Genomic DNA, 15,357 nt, shown 5'->3' with positions numbered 1-15,357 from the left:
AAGGGGACTGGGTTTGTCTGAGGATATGTGTTTGAATCCTGCTTCTGCTACTGACTACCTAGATGGGCTGGACAGGTTATTTCATCTCAAGTCCTTGGTTTGCTCATCTGAAAATTAGGATTGGGATAGATGATCTCTATGGTGCCTTCAAACTCCCGATTCCATGATCCTAAGTTTTATTCTCATTTTTACAGATGAAGAACCGAGAATCAGAGCTTAGGCAAGTGATCTTATAAAGAGTAGCATAGGAAGCCAAACTCAACATACTCTTTCCAGAATACCATGTTACCTGGCTAGTAAGTAGGACATGCCACCACTAAACTAAGATGGAAAGAAAATGTGATGAAAAACTGGCTGTATTTGAACTATGTTCTCACCACTGCCATCCCTAGAGTTTGTTCTCAGACTACATCCTAACTCTAAATGCTCTGGTTCAGCTGCTGAACAGCTTTTTAAAGGGATATTCCAAGAAGAATAGAGACCTACCCCACACAGGGACAAGCCCATCCTGAAGTAAGGAGAAAAAGGGTATCTCTAGAAACAGGGAAAAAGAATACAATTTAATAAGGGAAATTGTTCTGACTGAATTAAGCAGGAAACAGAATAATTTTTTACTAATTTATTAATAATTCTTCACTCATAAAAAACAATATTTGTTTGAACATATTTTTGGCTTTTAAAACCATGGGTGAAAATAAAAAGGGTTGAAAATTGTCAGTTAAAAATCCAAAGAAAAACACAATCATGCTGAAGCATTATGTAGAATCTACCCGTTCTGAGTTATGGTAGCAGCATCACCAGGAGCAACCAGAGAAGACAACCATCCAATCTCTGGTCTTGCTATTTTCTACAAATAAATGGCTTTATTCACAAAGGCCATATTGACATCTTAAATAAGAAATCTTTGCTCTTTTCTTTTTAATTTTTTTTGTAAAGCCTCGCCAACTCTCCCTGGGAAAACAGTATTCAACGATGCTTCAAAGTCATCCTTTGTAGGAAAGTGATTTATTTTTCTGGTTAATGCTTATCCTCTATATTTTTAGTCTTCTCGAAACAAAACACAAAATACTAAAACCAACAAGAACTGGTAGAATGCTATTTTGTATCAGTTATCCTTTGTAGACAGAGTTTCATGTAGGAATTCTTATTGCGAATTTCTATTACTGCATCCCTGACAAGCTCAATGAACATCTGAGGCCAAAGCTTCTGTAAAGATTCATTTTTCATGTTGATTTCGGCTGCTTCTTTCACAAGGTCCTGTATGTAAGTCTTGCAAAATTTCTTTTTTTCCTTTATTTCCTGTTGGGAAATAAATGATTTGCATTAAAAAAAGATTGATGACCAAACATAAGTACTAATAACATTTCACTGATCCATAGCATAACTAGGGATCCCCAAAAGGTTGCTGTAATGTGAGCACAATTTTGATTAAATGGTTATTAACTCCCTCCTGTAGTAAGGAGTTTGTAGTAAGCTAGTTAGTGATGATAATCAGCACCTATACTCTGAACTCCCTCACCACTATAGCAAATTGCAGCTCCTTAAAGTATTAAAATATACAACTACGTTGAAGCACTTTCCTTAAAATAGCCCTAGGAGGTAGTTGATATAGTATTATCTTCATTTTATAGAGAAGGAAACAAAAACTTTGGAAATTTCAGTCTATGGTAACAACCAGAAAGTGACTGGTACACAAACCCAGATTTTCTGGCTTCAAGTATTTTTGGTTGTCCCCAAGGGCAGAAACAGGATAAATGGGCAGAAACCACAAAGAGACCTGTTTAAACTTCAAACTTCCTAACAACTACAACTGTCTGCAATTAAAATGGGGCTTGCTCTCCCTCCTTGGATGTCTTCAATCAGAAACTGACAGTGCTATATTGGGGATTTCTTTCCTGTATGAGTCGGACTAATGTCTTTTGAGATTATGCCTATACCCAGAAGTCCTTGTCCACTCTAAGAAAAAGTGGTTGTGCACTCAATTCACTTTCCTGAAATAGACTTCTTAGACTGAGATGAGGCAGAGGTAGGAGGGAAAGGGAAAGTACAATGGGATAGAGAGCACACCCTTGACAGTTTTTCTTGTATCCCTAGGTAGGAACAGCGCATAATAGAAACCCAAGAAAATAGGATGAGAAATGATGAGACCCTGGCACAGAGCACAGTAGTTATAGGAGTCCATACTGAAGTTGAAAAGAACCTCAGAACTCATTTAGTCTAAACCTCTCAGTAAGTGCAGTCCTAGGCTCCTGTTTTGTTTTGTTTTTAAACAAGCCCAACAAAATGCACCATGCTGACTGCAAATAACATTTATGAGCTCTTCATTTTCTTTTTTTCTGTTGGTGTTCCTTTTCAATGGTCCCAAAGCATAATGGGGACAGATGAGTAAGCTCAAATATGTGTAAAAATACCTGATTAATGTGGGTACATGTATATAAACACACATACATACATACACATATGTATGCACACATGTGTATGTAAATGTTCAAGTCACCACTGCATTTTCCTAAAAAATAAATGTCTCTAAATTTAATTGTATTTTAATAATCCCTCACCTTTCATAAAATATTTTCTTATAACAATATGGTTTATCCTTAGACTAGCTACACACGTGCCAGAAAGCTAATCAACTTGATTTAATTCACATGTTAAGAAGACTAGGTCATGGGTTGGCTTATCATAAAAACAACACAAAACTTTCTCCAGATGATAAAGAGCAAATGCTTTCCAGCTGCCTAGTTCAAAGAGCCTGATGTCTTATGTTCAAAAATTTACTGTTGGTTTATTGTTGAGAAATATCCCTTGTAACTCCTAGGAAATATTAGCGTGAATTTCTAGTAGAGTTGTAACAACAAAAACATCATCATTAACAAAAGATAGCATATGTATTTTTAAGAACATCAAAAAATTACTTCATTACAAGTAGAAAAGGGTATATCTGTGTAAAAAATGCTTTTCCAAGTTGTCTAAATTTTTAAAAAGGAGATTTTAAAAGAGTTCTTACTGATGCACCATGCTCCTCTAGTAGTAAAAGACCTTTGTATAGGTATTTGATAATTGCAAAAAAAAAAATAAATAAAACTACTTAAAAGAGTTATGAGAGTAACAAGAATTATAAGAGTAAAAGAGTACTACTTAACACCAAATGATATAATTTTTTTTCTTTTTTGGTGAAGCAATTGGGGTTAAGTGACTTGCCCAGGGTCACACAGCTAGTAAGTGCCAAGTGTCTAAGGTCAGATTTGAACTCAGGTTGTCCTGAATCCAGGGCTGGTGTTTTTATCCACTGTGCCACCTAGATGCCCCCCAAATGATATAATTTAACCTGTGTACATTTATATGTTATTACTGTTCCTTTTAATATTTTCCCTTACATCTTTTCAAACCAAAATACTTTATCTTGTCATTACAACTCTTCTTCACTCTGACCAAAATAACTTTAAGAATGTAATTCAATTAACTGTGCTAGCAAATATTTCTTCCTCAACTAATTGCTGCCTTTTCATATCCAGGGAGCATATGTGTGTCCTATTGGTATACTCTATGAGAACTCACTCTGTCTTTCCAAAATGCTACAGTTATTACTACATCAGTACCATGTCCCTCACCCAGACTTCTCTCGTTTTATACAGACTCTTGGAAAGCTTTGAATTACTCATAAAAATCATTGTCTATAAAAATTGGATCTCAGAAGCCATCTACTCCAACTGATTAAGAATCTGCTCTGCCACATTATTGACAAGTGATCATCTAGCCTTCACTTGAAGGCTTCAGTCAATAAGAGGGATGCTGGGGCAGCTAGATGGCGCAGTGGATAGAGCACTGGCCTTGGAGTCAGGAGTACCTGAGTTCAAATCCAGCCTCAGACACTTAACACTTACTAGCTGTGTGACCCTGGGCAAGTCACTTAACCCCAATTGCCTCACTAAAAATAAATAAATAAATGAATGAATGAATGAATGAATGAATAAAAATAAAATAAAATAAAATAAGAGGGATGCTGCCTTGTCCTATCCCCAATTGGCCCATTTCACTTTCAGATGGCTCTCTTTGTCAAGAAGTTTTTCTTACCTCAAGCCTAATAATATTTACTAGCTCTCTCACTCATTTTACACTTAGTTTGTACTATTCCATTTTGTTTTCAGTCTTTTTATGTATTCTTCCTATTTCCATACCTAAACTGTGATGCTCACCAATACCAAGGAGCCCACCAATGCATAGGATAGTGTTTCACACATAGCAGGCACATAAATATTTAAAGATGATGATGATGATTTAGCAACCAAATAGTAACAGAATTGGAACTTGGACAGAACTGGAACACCTAGATGCTCAACAAAGCATTCCTTCCACCATACCACATTGCCTCATTGTTCTTCCCAAACCTTTCCAATTTAATTCTCTCATCACTACTGTTGATATCTGAATCTCTTTTTGGAGTTAAAAATCTTACAAGCCAGTTTTCATCTGAAAGAGCTTCTCATTTGGCTCAGCTCTTTATTAAAGCCATTAGAGGCAAGTCTTTAGCCCTAATTGCTCCAGCAAAAATCTCAACTCCTCACTTATCTTGCCATTCATTTCCTGAGACCCAAAGTCCTTCCAGATTCCCCTTAAAGAAAATCTACCTTCCACAGACTCTCTCTTTCCCCATAACAAAAAGAAAAAAAAAAGGAAAAAAGAAAGAAAAACATAGAATGGAGCATGTAGCATAATTCCCCCATGATTCTGCCAATCAGGAAAAAATTATTCTGTATAACAAGATTTCTTCATCACTCAGGCTCCCTTGTTTCATAAGTACTTAATGAACACTGAAAAAAGATCTTCACTAAACCTTTTCAACCTTACACTTTTTTACAACCTGACTTTCTGCCGGCACAACTGATTCTCATCCTAAAAAAGACTACACTCTTTTTCCTCAATCTTTTTAAAATTGATAGAAACATTTTAAAGCAATTCAATATTGGTTTGCTCAGTCACTACTGTTTATTTTTATTTGCTTGCTTTCTCCCCTTACATAAGAAATTCCTCAAGGACAGTCTGTTTATTCAACTTTCTTGGTAAATTTCCAAAGCATCTTGCAGAGAAAGGGCTAGAACCCCCAGTTCTTGACTCCTAATTTAAAGGCTCTTTTTTCCAGTACAATATAGTAATAGATCAATCATTTTGATTAACTAAGGTTATGGCTATGCAGACACACATATATTTATTTGCGTGTGTGTATGTGCGTGTGTGTGTGTGTGTGTGTGTGTGTGTGTGTGTATGCTATCACACAGCAAGTACAGGGAGAAATTTTATTAGCAGATATAATCTGAGAAGCCTTAAATGAACAGGTGGGATTTGAACCAGGTGCTGAGATGGGATTAGGATTTTGATTTGAAATGGGTAGGAAATGTTCAGAGATGGTAAAATATTCAAGAAACAGTAGACCAGTCTGGTTAGAGAGAAGGATTTTTTGTAGAAGGAGAAAAGTAGGTAAGGATAAATCTGTATTTTGCAGGACCCTGAATATCAGTCACATTGAGGTATGTGATCTTTATTGGGGAGGGGATCGAGAATCATTAAAACTTCCTGAGCCAAAGAGTGACAGGAAAAAAGCCATTTTTAGCAAGATTAATTAGGTAGCTGATACAGGCCTAAAACTTGCTATTGAGGGGAATGGGGGTTAGAAAAAGTTTTCTGATCTGAATAATCCAGACTGGCTGTCTCAATTGATCAAATTCACCAGGTAATTGCTCAGCTTTCCACTTCATATAACCTAGGTAATTTTTTTCTCCTTTATCAACTTCAGTTTCAATTACTATGTTGTTTAGTCAAGCTTGGATTTTGCCTTTCATGCAGTAATCTCATTAGTCAAAATAAGCTTCGTTTACTTTTTTTTTTCTCTCTCTCTCTCCTGTTCCATAGACTGTGCCTATTTGGCAAAAGCCATGGATAACAAGATTTTTTTTAAATGACTGGAATAAAAATGAGAAGCCAAACCTGTATGTTAAGTCCTCATTATTTACCACCAGTCTATTGTTTATTTTTAAACCCAATGTCTAATGTTTAAGGTGCTAGTGCATCAAATTAAGTGGGTCCTACCTTTAAGTGCCTAGCTCCTAGTAGTTTACTAACTTATGTTGGTTGAATGAAAAGCATAATGGAACCTATGTCTACTACAGACATGTTTTGGTACTCTCCTACTACTATAAGGAGGCTGAGAGTAGAGGGAAAGAGGAATGTGGAAGGTTCAAGTTTATGACGTTTCTTGTTGGAAGGAGTTCAAGTAAAAGACAAACGAGTAGCTTTCCCTTTTCTGCATCCTTATGCCTCTTCATAGCTTTGGTCTTTGTTCACATCAAAGGGTTGGTTTTCCTCTACAATTCTTTATTCTGTTTGTTATGACTCTCAGGAATATGAGCTCACAATCAATGAGGATTTACTGTAATTATGATAGCTTATTGTAGCCTATATTATAAAGCTAAATGTATCATCCAGTTAATTTACTTATTCTTCCAAAATTCTATGATATTAGGAAGGAATTGTGTTACCATTTTCACATGGACATTTACTGTTTTCCATTTTTAAGAAAAAAGGAGCATGATTTGCAAAATTGGCTTACTAACTTCCACAATGAAAAATAAATCATTGGCCAATGATAGACCTGGAAATCTGATCTTAAGACCAGGAAAAGTTTACAACTTTTAAAATTATCAGAAAAATTAACAGACCCCTATTATAAGAGATCCCTATCATAACAGAAGGGTAACTAGGTGATGCAATAGATAGATGGCTGGGCCTAGAGTCAGGAAGACTCATCTTTCCAAGTTCAAAGCCGGCCTCACTCAGATGCTTACTAGCTGTGTGAGCCTGGGCAAATCACTTAACCCTTTTTGCCTCGGTTTGCTCATCTGTAAAATGAGCTGGAAAAGGAAATGGCAAACCACCCCAATATCTTTGCCAAGAAAACCCCAAATGGGGTCACGGGAAGACTCAGACATGACTGAAACAACTGAACAACAAATTATAAATAGACCCTATCTAAAAACTATTTTAAACACTATGTAAATAAAAGTGTTATAGAAATACTACATAATTATAATAATAGCATTTCTGAGGAACTTCAAATTAAAATCACACTTGAGATAATATAAGTTCCTCAAAAATAAAAACTGTTTTGTCTCTGTTATTGTATCCCACAATGCCTGGCATTTAATTGATAATCTTGAGGAACTAGATAATCTCTCAAATTTGAGTAACAGTATAGGTAGAGAGTAGCTAATATATATATATATATATATATATAAAATTTGGAAATAAATATCGTAATGTGAACTTTTTGTAATAGTGTGACTATGCTAGAATCATAATAGCAGACATTTTGACATTGTCTGAAATGAATTATTTGAAAAGTCAATTTTAAAAAGCTAATACTATGTAAAAAACTTATAAAACAGAAAAATTAGGGAGCAGTATCTCATAATGCTAAAGTATTATTTTCATTAAAACAGGGTTGCGGGGCAGCTAGGTGGCTCAGTGGATAGAGTACCGGCCTTGGAGTCAGGAGTACCTGAGTTCAAGTCCAGCCTCAGACACTTAACACTTACTAGCTGTGTGACCCTGGGCAAGTCACTTAACCCCAATTGCCTCACTAAAAAAAAACAACAACAACAACAACAACAAAAAACAACAGGGTTGCTACACATTTCTTTTTAGCCAGTGGACTTCCTTAGTGAATTTAAATCATTCAATTTACAAAAATCAAATAAACATATTTTTGTAAAAACATTCATTCTAAAAACAACAAGCAGTTATTAAGCACTTATTATGTACCAGGCACTTTACTAAGAACTGAGGAGACAAAGACAAATAGGAAACAATCTGAGACTTCAAGGCCCTTATAGTCTAATGCTAAAACTTCATTTCCCAAATACATTTGTTATCAAGACATTTGGGGTTTGTAATATATTGATGTAACCTATAAATGTTGTTCTAAAGTATCTGGTTGTACACTGTCCCAAGATAACAGAGATTGGGGAAGTTTTAAAAGAAATAGAGTTTTTAAAAACTTTTAAAGCAATTGCATGTAATAAATCCATGTAGATGATGTAATATGCATAGGGACTGTGCTGATTTCATTGATATAGGGAGTTCTCAGATAGATAAAAGTTGGTACCTTTTGCAGAACTTCCAGTCTTAGAGAGTTGCCTAGAATAGTGAAAGGAACACTTATTCAGGTTCTGAACCCAGGTTTTCCTGGCCCCAAGGCCAGCTCTCTCTCTCTGCACTAAGCAAAGCCATCTCATTACTTATTGTGACAATTAAATTTTTAGAAGCAAAATTTACTTGGTCTCCAAACCCTTATTTTCATGCTACAGAACACATTTAGGAAACACAGGTATAAAGTAATGGTTATTTGTATTATATAAGATATTAACTACCTCACTCTAAAACCAACTTTATTATAAAGTGCAGTCTTCTAAATCAAGTTAAATGGAAAGCTAATAGAACCAATTTTTAATGTCCTTTTGAAATAGTTTGATCAAAAACTCTTTGAATATAGAGCCAGAAACCTTTTTTCTTCTGATAATTCAGATTTAGAGAATCACCTCCTCCATGATGATCCTTCAGTCACTTAAATTATTCACTGCCTCTGGTGATGTTGGTCCCGGAACTTCAGTGCTACTCAAAACACATCAAGTACAGAAATCAAAACCTGTACCCCACCAGCTTTGTGAGAAGCCTGGAGGGCTGTGAGTGATGAGCACTCCCCTAAGCTGGAGGCTCTAAGGCTATCTATCTGACTGTGCACACCTTATTCTGCCCTGTGAAGAAGGGCACAAGATTGCTCATTCCTTGCTGTACCTGCTCAATAAAAATCCATCATCATTTGGTCTGTATATTTCCTCTCTAATTTCAGTAATACTGCCAAACCAGGCAGGGAGTTTGTCCTATTTTTCTTAGTTCCGTGCTAGTTATTTTTTTGACAATAGAAAACAGATGAACTATGGATTCTCCCTATGAGCCTTTTCTTTTACATGATACTCTTCCTAGATTGGGCCAATAGTAGATACATTTCAAAGCTGAACTATATTACTATGAACCAAATAAGTTATCTAAATGTTGACTTTAGACCAAAATGAGTAATCAAGAAAAAATCACAAACCATTTGGACTATGTCAAAACACAAGACCCCAAAGATGAATTAAGCAGTTTTACCTCAAGTTTTTCTGTATAAAAGTCTCTTGTGGTATAATTCAGTGTAGCTCGATTTGTATTTTCTCCACAAAGTCTTTTGCTATCATTACCTTCTTCACTGACACCCCCAGATTTTTTCCCTTTTCCTTCTAGCAGATACCGGAATTGCTTCTTCCTGAAGGGAGAAAATAGAGATGTTGGCAGACTGAATTAAAACCTCTCGGGTTTTTTGTTTTGCTTTTTTTCTGTTCTCTTTCAACAACTGTATTTGCTTTCTCTGAACATTTGCTTTATGAAATTGAGTTTATTACATTTTGTAGGTTTAAAACAGGTATAAGTATCTTAATCGTTGTTCTGGTTAACCTACTCAATTGAGTTCTTTTATTTGAAAAATACAAATCATTACCATAAACATAGTTTAACTGGTTTGGCAAATGAGACTTTTCTAAAATGGAAAAAGTCTAGTGTGAAAAAAGTACAATAAATACCATGAATCAAATTTCCTTAAGTCAAAAAATCTTCAGTCACCTTTGTGGAGTTGTTGTAGAGCCATCAAGTAGCAACTAAGACATTTGTTAATAAAAACTTTATCATGGATAAATATGTCACTTCAACTTTTGACAACCAAGGTCAGACAGTACTCAACCCACACCTATGAGTGAGCCACATGTCATTTCCTAACGGTATAGTCTCTGGCATAATGGAAGCACATAAGCTCTGGCAGGAATAAATCTCACAATGTAGAAAAGCAGAATAAAACTCAAATGAACAAAGGAAAGAGCTGAAGGAAGGTTGGCAGAGAAGTAGCAAGTGCCTGCATTTGGAACCAGAGGACACTCACTCACACGGTGAATTTGCTACTTAATACCTGTGTGGCCTGAGGCAAGTTACAGCTTCTGGGTCTTAGTTTCCTCAACTGTAAACTGGGTGACAGGGGAACAAGTGAGGTCAGATGGTGCCTAAAGTTCCTTCCAAACCAAACCTGGGTTCATATCCCAGCCGCCAATGACTTTTCCTGGTGTGGGTCCTCAGCCAGATGAGGGACCTGCCTGAGTCAAAGGGCAGCATGGCAACCTAGATGAAGCCAGCCTTCCACAAAGGAAGAAGAAGATCCTGCCTTTGACACAGCTGACAACAGGATCCTGCCCAAGTCACTTTCCCTCTCAGGTGCTAATTTACATTGGAGGGGAAAGTTTCACTGGGGACTCTAGATAGAATATAGGCTCTTTGAGAGAAGGGGCAGTTTCATTTCTGTCTTTGTTTCCTAGTACTACTGCTGGCTCACAGTAGGTACTTAATGAATGCTTGCTGAAGGATTAATTGACGGATTATATTGATGAAATTGGAGGTCAAGTCGAAAAAGATGGGATGTATTATTGCTTTACAATAATATCTCACAGGGTTATTATGAGGAAAGTACTTTGCAAATCTTAAATATAATACAATTTTCCAGCAAACATTTATTAAACACCTACTACATGCAAAGGTACTACATTGGGTACTGGCTACACAAAGACAAAACACAAAAAAATGCTCACCCTCAAGGAATTTATGTTCTCTTGGCCCTAAAAGGCCTCATCAGAAGGACGAGTCAGGCACCTACATCAGTTCTCACATGACATGACTGTTTATTGGGTATGAAATATCATAAACCTTTTAGATAGGCAGTCAGCAAATGAGAACCATTGTACCTAAACAGAAAAATCCTGTAATACAGAAAATAATTCTGCAGGGTAAGATTCTGAAAGAGTTGATGCATAAGCATAAACCCCAGTAGTTGAGGGTGATGCTCTACTAGCACATAAGCACTCTTACCAACCCAAGACAAAGATGAAAGACAGAATTAAACTATGAATGTTTTTTAAGACTGCTCCAGGATGGCAGTACTTTTCTATTTGAATAAAAAAAAAACTGATGGTCACCTGACTTCCCCCAGAAGTGAAAGCAGCCGATACTGTGGTAATTCAGAAGATGCTACATGTGCTAGAATTCCAAAAAGCCTTTCGGCCATTATCATGTCATTCTGTGTCACCTGCGGGAAAATGATTAAAAAAAGGTCAAAGATAGCATGTTGCCCACTTTAAACATGACTAACAAAATTCCAAGTAAAAATTTGAGCAAGTTCTTTCCTTTAAGCTCAGGAGAGCTTAGCATCATGCTCTTTCCAGGCTGTTGGGAGAAACATCTCCCTTTGGTAACAGACACCCTATCCCTCACCAAAATCTTTTCCAGCACTTGGATTTGTAGTTCCCTGTTAACAGAAGCTTAGAAGGATGGAAATTATTTCTGGGGTATCTTAAATTCTTAATTCTTAATCAGAAAATTAAAAAAATAAACAGTAGATTTTGGAAATTATAAGAAGCTAAGAGGAAATTTCCAAGCAAATATTAAAACTAATTCATTTTAATGATGTGTCAAAAGGTCAATCAAAGAATTACTCATACTTTTCCCCACAAAGTATTTCTTTGATCACTTCCCAGGAGAAAATACTCACTAGCTTAGGGAAGAAATCTCCCTTCCTCTTTGGAGTTATCATATAGAATTTTAGTTTCCATTTAGCCCTTATTGATCTTCTTAATATACTAGATTGTATATACCTCATAAGAATTCTTTCCCATATTTGCCCAGGGAATCATGTATAATTGAAAGCTGAAGGTACAACTTGGATTAATGTGTATGTGTGTGTGTATATATATATATGAATATATATATTTTCCTTCATGTAAAACAGTATTATTTATAATTCAAATATTATACATTTTAAATTTTGGAACATTTACAAAATTTTTGACGTTGATTTGAATACTATATAAAGGCACTCCCCATAGTAATCAATCAATAACATGTTTTTTAATAAGCCATAATAAATGTTTCTTGATTAAATACCTACTGCATGCTAGACACTATGCTAAATGCTGAAGATGCAAAGACTATTATATACTATATACTATAATAATATATATAGGAGGAGTTTGGGGGCTCTGCTCAGGATCTCTTTAGTTGTCCTGGGAATCTAGATTAAACTAGACCCCCTGAAAAGCAACTTGAACAATCAAATATACTCAGGGGACCCAAGACTATTTTACCTTCCTCAAGACATGGCTATCTATCATGGTGATAGCAAAATGCCCAATGGCTACCCTAGCTTGGGTAAGTCAACAAACCTTAGTCTCTGGAAGATACACTAGATATTCTAGATATACCAGGCTAACGGTATCTGTAATGTCATAATTATTGGCAAGTATGTTCATCTTCAGTGAAGACAGAAATGTGTTCATTTTACCACTAACAACATTTCAGAAAGTTGACCTGGTTTCCCAGATTTAGTTATATTTCAATGATCTAACTGTTAATTTGGGGGAGAGTTATACTTAATATTGATGGCACCCCCCTTTACTTTTTTTCTAGAATAACATTTAAAGAGCATGGGATCCCCTGCCTAGACTGCTAATATTTGGGGATCATCGTGAGACAAGCCTAACTGGCAACATTTGAGGCAATTCTTCAAGAGCTTTGAAATGGCAGGGTAGGATAGTAGATGGTGTTGGATATGGAGTAAGAAGACTGTGTTTGAATCCTGCTTTGGACATTTACTAACCCTGTTACCACAGGCACCTCCTTTAGCCATTCAGATTCTCAGTTTCTTCATCTGCAAAATGGGGGTAATACCTAGATTTGTTGTGGTTCAAATGAAATAGCTTGGAAAGTGCTTTGCAACCTTTAAAGCACTACCTAAATGTTAGCTTTATTATTCAAAGATAATAATCTCCCCAGATAAATCAATCTGCGAGTCATCTCTAGCCTTGAGTTATTCAAATAGTTACATAGAAGTCAACAGTTACAAACTATTTAAAAAACAGAATAGAAGTTGCTCATCTTTTTCTTTTTAAATATTCTTATTCCCTTCTACATTTCTTGGTTTAACTCTCTCCTCTTTCCCATAAAATTATCTTTACTCTTCCTTATCCCATTCTTCTTTTCTTCCTTCTCAGTGAGTCTTACGAGTTACTATTTAAGCTCTTTAGCATGAGACAATGTATGAAGCACAGGATAAGTCATGAGCTTTGCTTCTGAAGAACGCAAAGAGCATATTACCTTGCAAATAAACACAAAACATTTGACTAGTCACTAAATATTTTATGCTGTTGCTATCTTTCTATCAGAAAAATAAGTGACATCAATGTTCATTATTACTCACTTTGAGCCAAGGCTATTTGCAAAACTGGCTTAATACTCGAACTTTCCGAGGGATCTGATTTTTGTTATTTTAAATCATAAAGTGAAATAAACATTCTCTGATTACTTGGCTATTTCATCACCTTACTATTTTTATGTGATTTCCTTTTACAGAACAATTATAGTCATGCTATTCACAAAGGATATGGTTAGGTTACCTCAGTTCCATTTATTTTCTGCATGCTAAAATGGCTCAGTCTAAATAGCACATAATATTTCCAGAGTGTAAAATTGACAACTGGATTTCCCTGAGGATCGATTGTCAACTGGTCAATGCGACGAAGCTGTGCCAGTGCATTAAATTGCTGCAGCATAACAAGATTTGTCTCCTTGAACTTAAGGTGCTATAAAAAAAAATGTAGATGTAAATGATATTAAGTTTAAGCATCTTAAAATCATCAAACTTAGAATTACATGGATCATTTTGGTACTTGTGGTCTACCCAATGACCTTAGGTTTGGCTAATCGGTATTCAAATAGATAAAAGCAAAAGAATATATTTATCTTTTCAACATATTTAATATGCCCACTTCAAAACAAAATGGGAAAGATATTTATTTTCTCTCTGCAAAACAAGCCCATTTAGGAATAACTATTCAAGTACAGGCTAATCTAGATTCGCTTTATGATCCCCTTCCAACTGTATGATTTTGTGATCTAGAAAACTACATAAACGCCAAGAATGTTAAATCTTGGTTGCCTTTGCACTGATACAAATCTTTAAATGAAAAACATAATGAAATTTTCAAATAACTTTAAACATAACTTTCTACTGGTCCTATAAGATAAAAACAGGCTATTGACTTTTTTTAAGGCTAACTATAAAGATACAAAGGGTTAAACTGGTTCCCCAGAAAAAGTCAAACTGGGATGACCATACACATGTTACATTTCTCTGTTTAGAACTCCATTCACTAGCACACAGAGCTTTCCTTTCCAGCCTGTCTTTTTGTTGGATGGTGATAAAAAGCACTGAAATAAGGAAACATGAAAAGGATGGATGTAAAAAATCAATTGACTTATAGAAAGAAAAACTATAATAAAATTTTCATTAATGACTCATAAAATCATAACTTTTTAAAATACATTGGTTATACTAATAAAAATCAGTAAAACTAAGCTTCGCTAAATGTTTCAAATGCTGTCATTATAAATGCATGACAATTATGAAAATCTGTAAGAAATATAATGTCATGACCATATAAGATATAAACAAAGATATAAATAAAACATACACAAACTATCCATTATGTGAGTAGGTCATAGCAAATGTTTTATAAGGGAACGTATATAACTTGCAGTAGTCCTTTTATTTTTCATTTCCATTCTACAAAGGGCCAAGTGTTTTACAATGGTTGAATTCCCAATGGTAAAAGAAAACCATAAGACCATTTTCAATCCTAATTTATAGTCTTGGCTTCAGAGTGTAATGAACTTGTTAGATAGAAACTGCATGAAACAAAAGGGTTAAAAAACTAAGCTTTGAACCAACTACATGAGCTATGACTAAGAGCCATCCAAACATATTGTTAATAAAGGTTTACCAAAGAATTCGGAAATTTAATCTTCAGTTTGGGGAGTACTTGGACTATTTCATCAAATTCTATGAAAGTGAAAGAGACTGTTGTGACCAATCCTGCTGTCTGAACACTCCAGTTCCGATCCAGTGATTCTAGAGCTCCAGAGCCATATAAGAAAAGTGTATCTCCATCTACCTCCACAAGGTGATTTTCTATGACAGCAAGACCTTGTAAAGCAGTACTTATCACAGGGTCAAGAGATCTGCAAAAGACAAAAACTATTTTAAATTTAAGTTTTTTCATGGCAAAGTAAATAAGAGAATATGAAGATAATCTTCATAATTTCCCTATGATTTTTTTTTCTGGGCAATGAGGGTTAAGTGACTTGCCCAGGGTCACACAGCTAGTAAGTGTCAAGTGT

At 35.4% G+C, this 15,357-nt stretch overlaps 1 protein-coding gene across 6 annotated transcripts in view; it reads right to left on the bottom strand.

Annotated features, from left to right (window-relative positions):
* Positions 1 to 614: 614 nt before the first annotated feature.
* LRRC49 (leucine rich repeat containing 49) overlaps positions 615 to 15,357 on the bottom strand; it is a 188,393-nt gene continuing 173,650 nt past the window's right edge. For 4 of the 6 annotated variants that reach the window (XM_043985807.1, XM_043985810.1, XM_043985808.1 and 1 more), the window contains 5 exons: positions 14,961 to 15,198; positions 13,575 to 13,760; positions 11,103 to 11,212; positions 9,202 to 9,355; positions 615 to 1,299 (listed from right to left, as the gene is read on the bottom strand). In XM_043985807.1, the coding sequence (XP_043841742.1) occupies positions 1,096 to 1,299; positions 9,202 to 9,355; positions 11,103 to 11,212; positions 13,575 to 13,760; positions 14,961 to 15,198 (892 nt within the window). In that variant the 3' untranslated portion in view covers positions 615 to 1,095. The remainder of the gene's footprint in view (positions 1,300 to 9,201; positions 9,356 to 11,102; positions 11,213 to 13,574; positions 13,761 to 14,960; positions 15,199 to 15,357) is intronic. The other 2 variants (XM_043985813.1, XM_043985812.1) reach the window with 1 other exon arrangement.

The sequence above is a fragment of the Dromiciops gliroides genome, chromosome 2 (genome assembly GCF_019393635.1).
Source record: "Dromiciops gliroides isolate mDroGli1 chromosome 2, mDroGli1.pri, whole genome shotgun sequence".
NCBI classification, from domain to species: Eukaryota; Metazoa; Chordata; class Mammalia; order Microbiotheria; family Microbiotheriidae; genus Dromiciops; species Dromiciops gliroides.
Note: the sequence above shows the minus strand (reverse complement) of the source record. Positions and strands in the feature narration are given on the sequence as shown.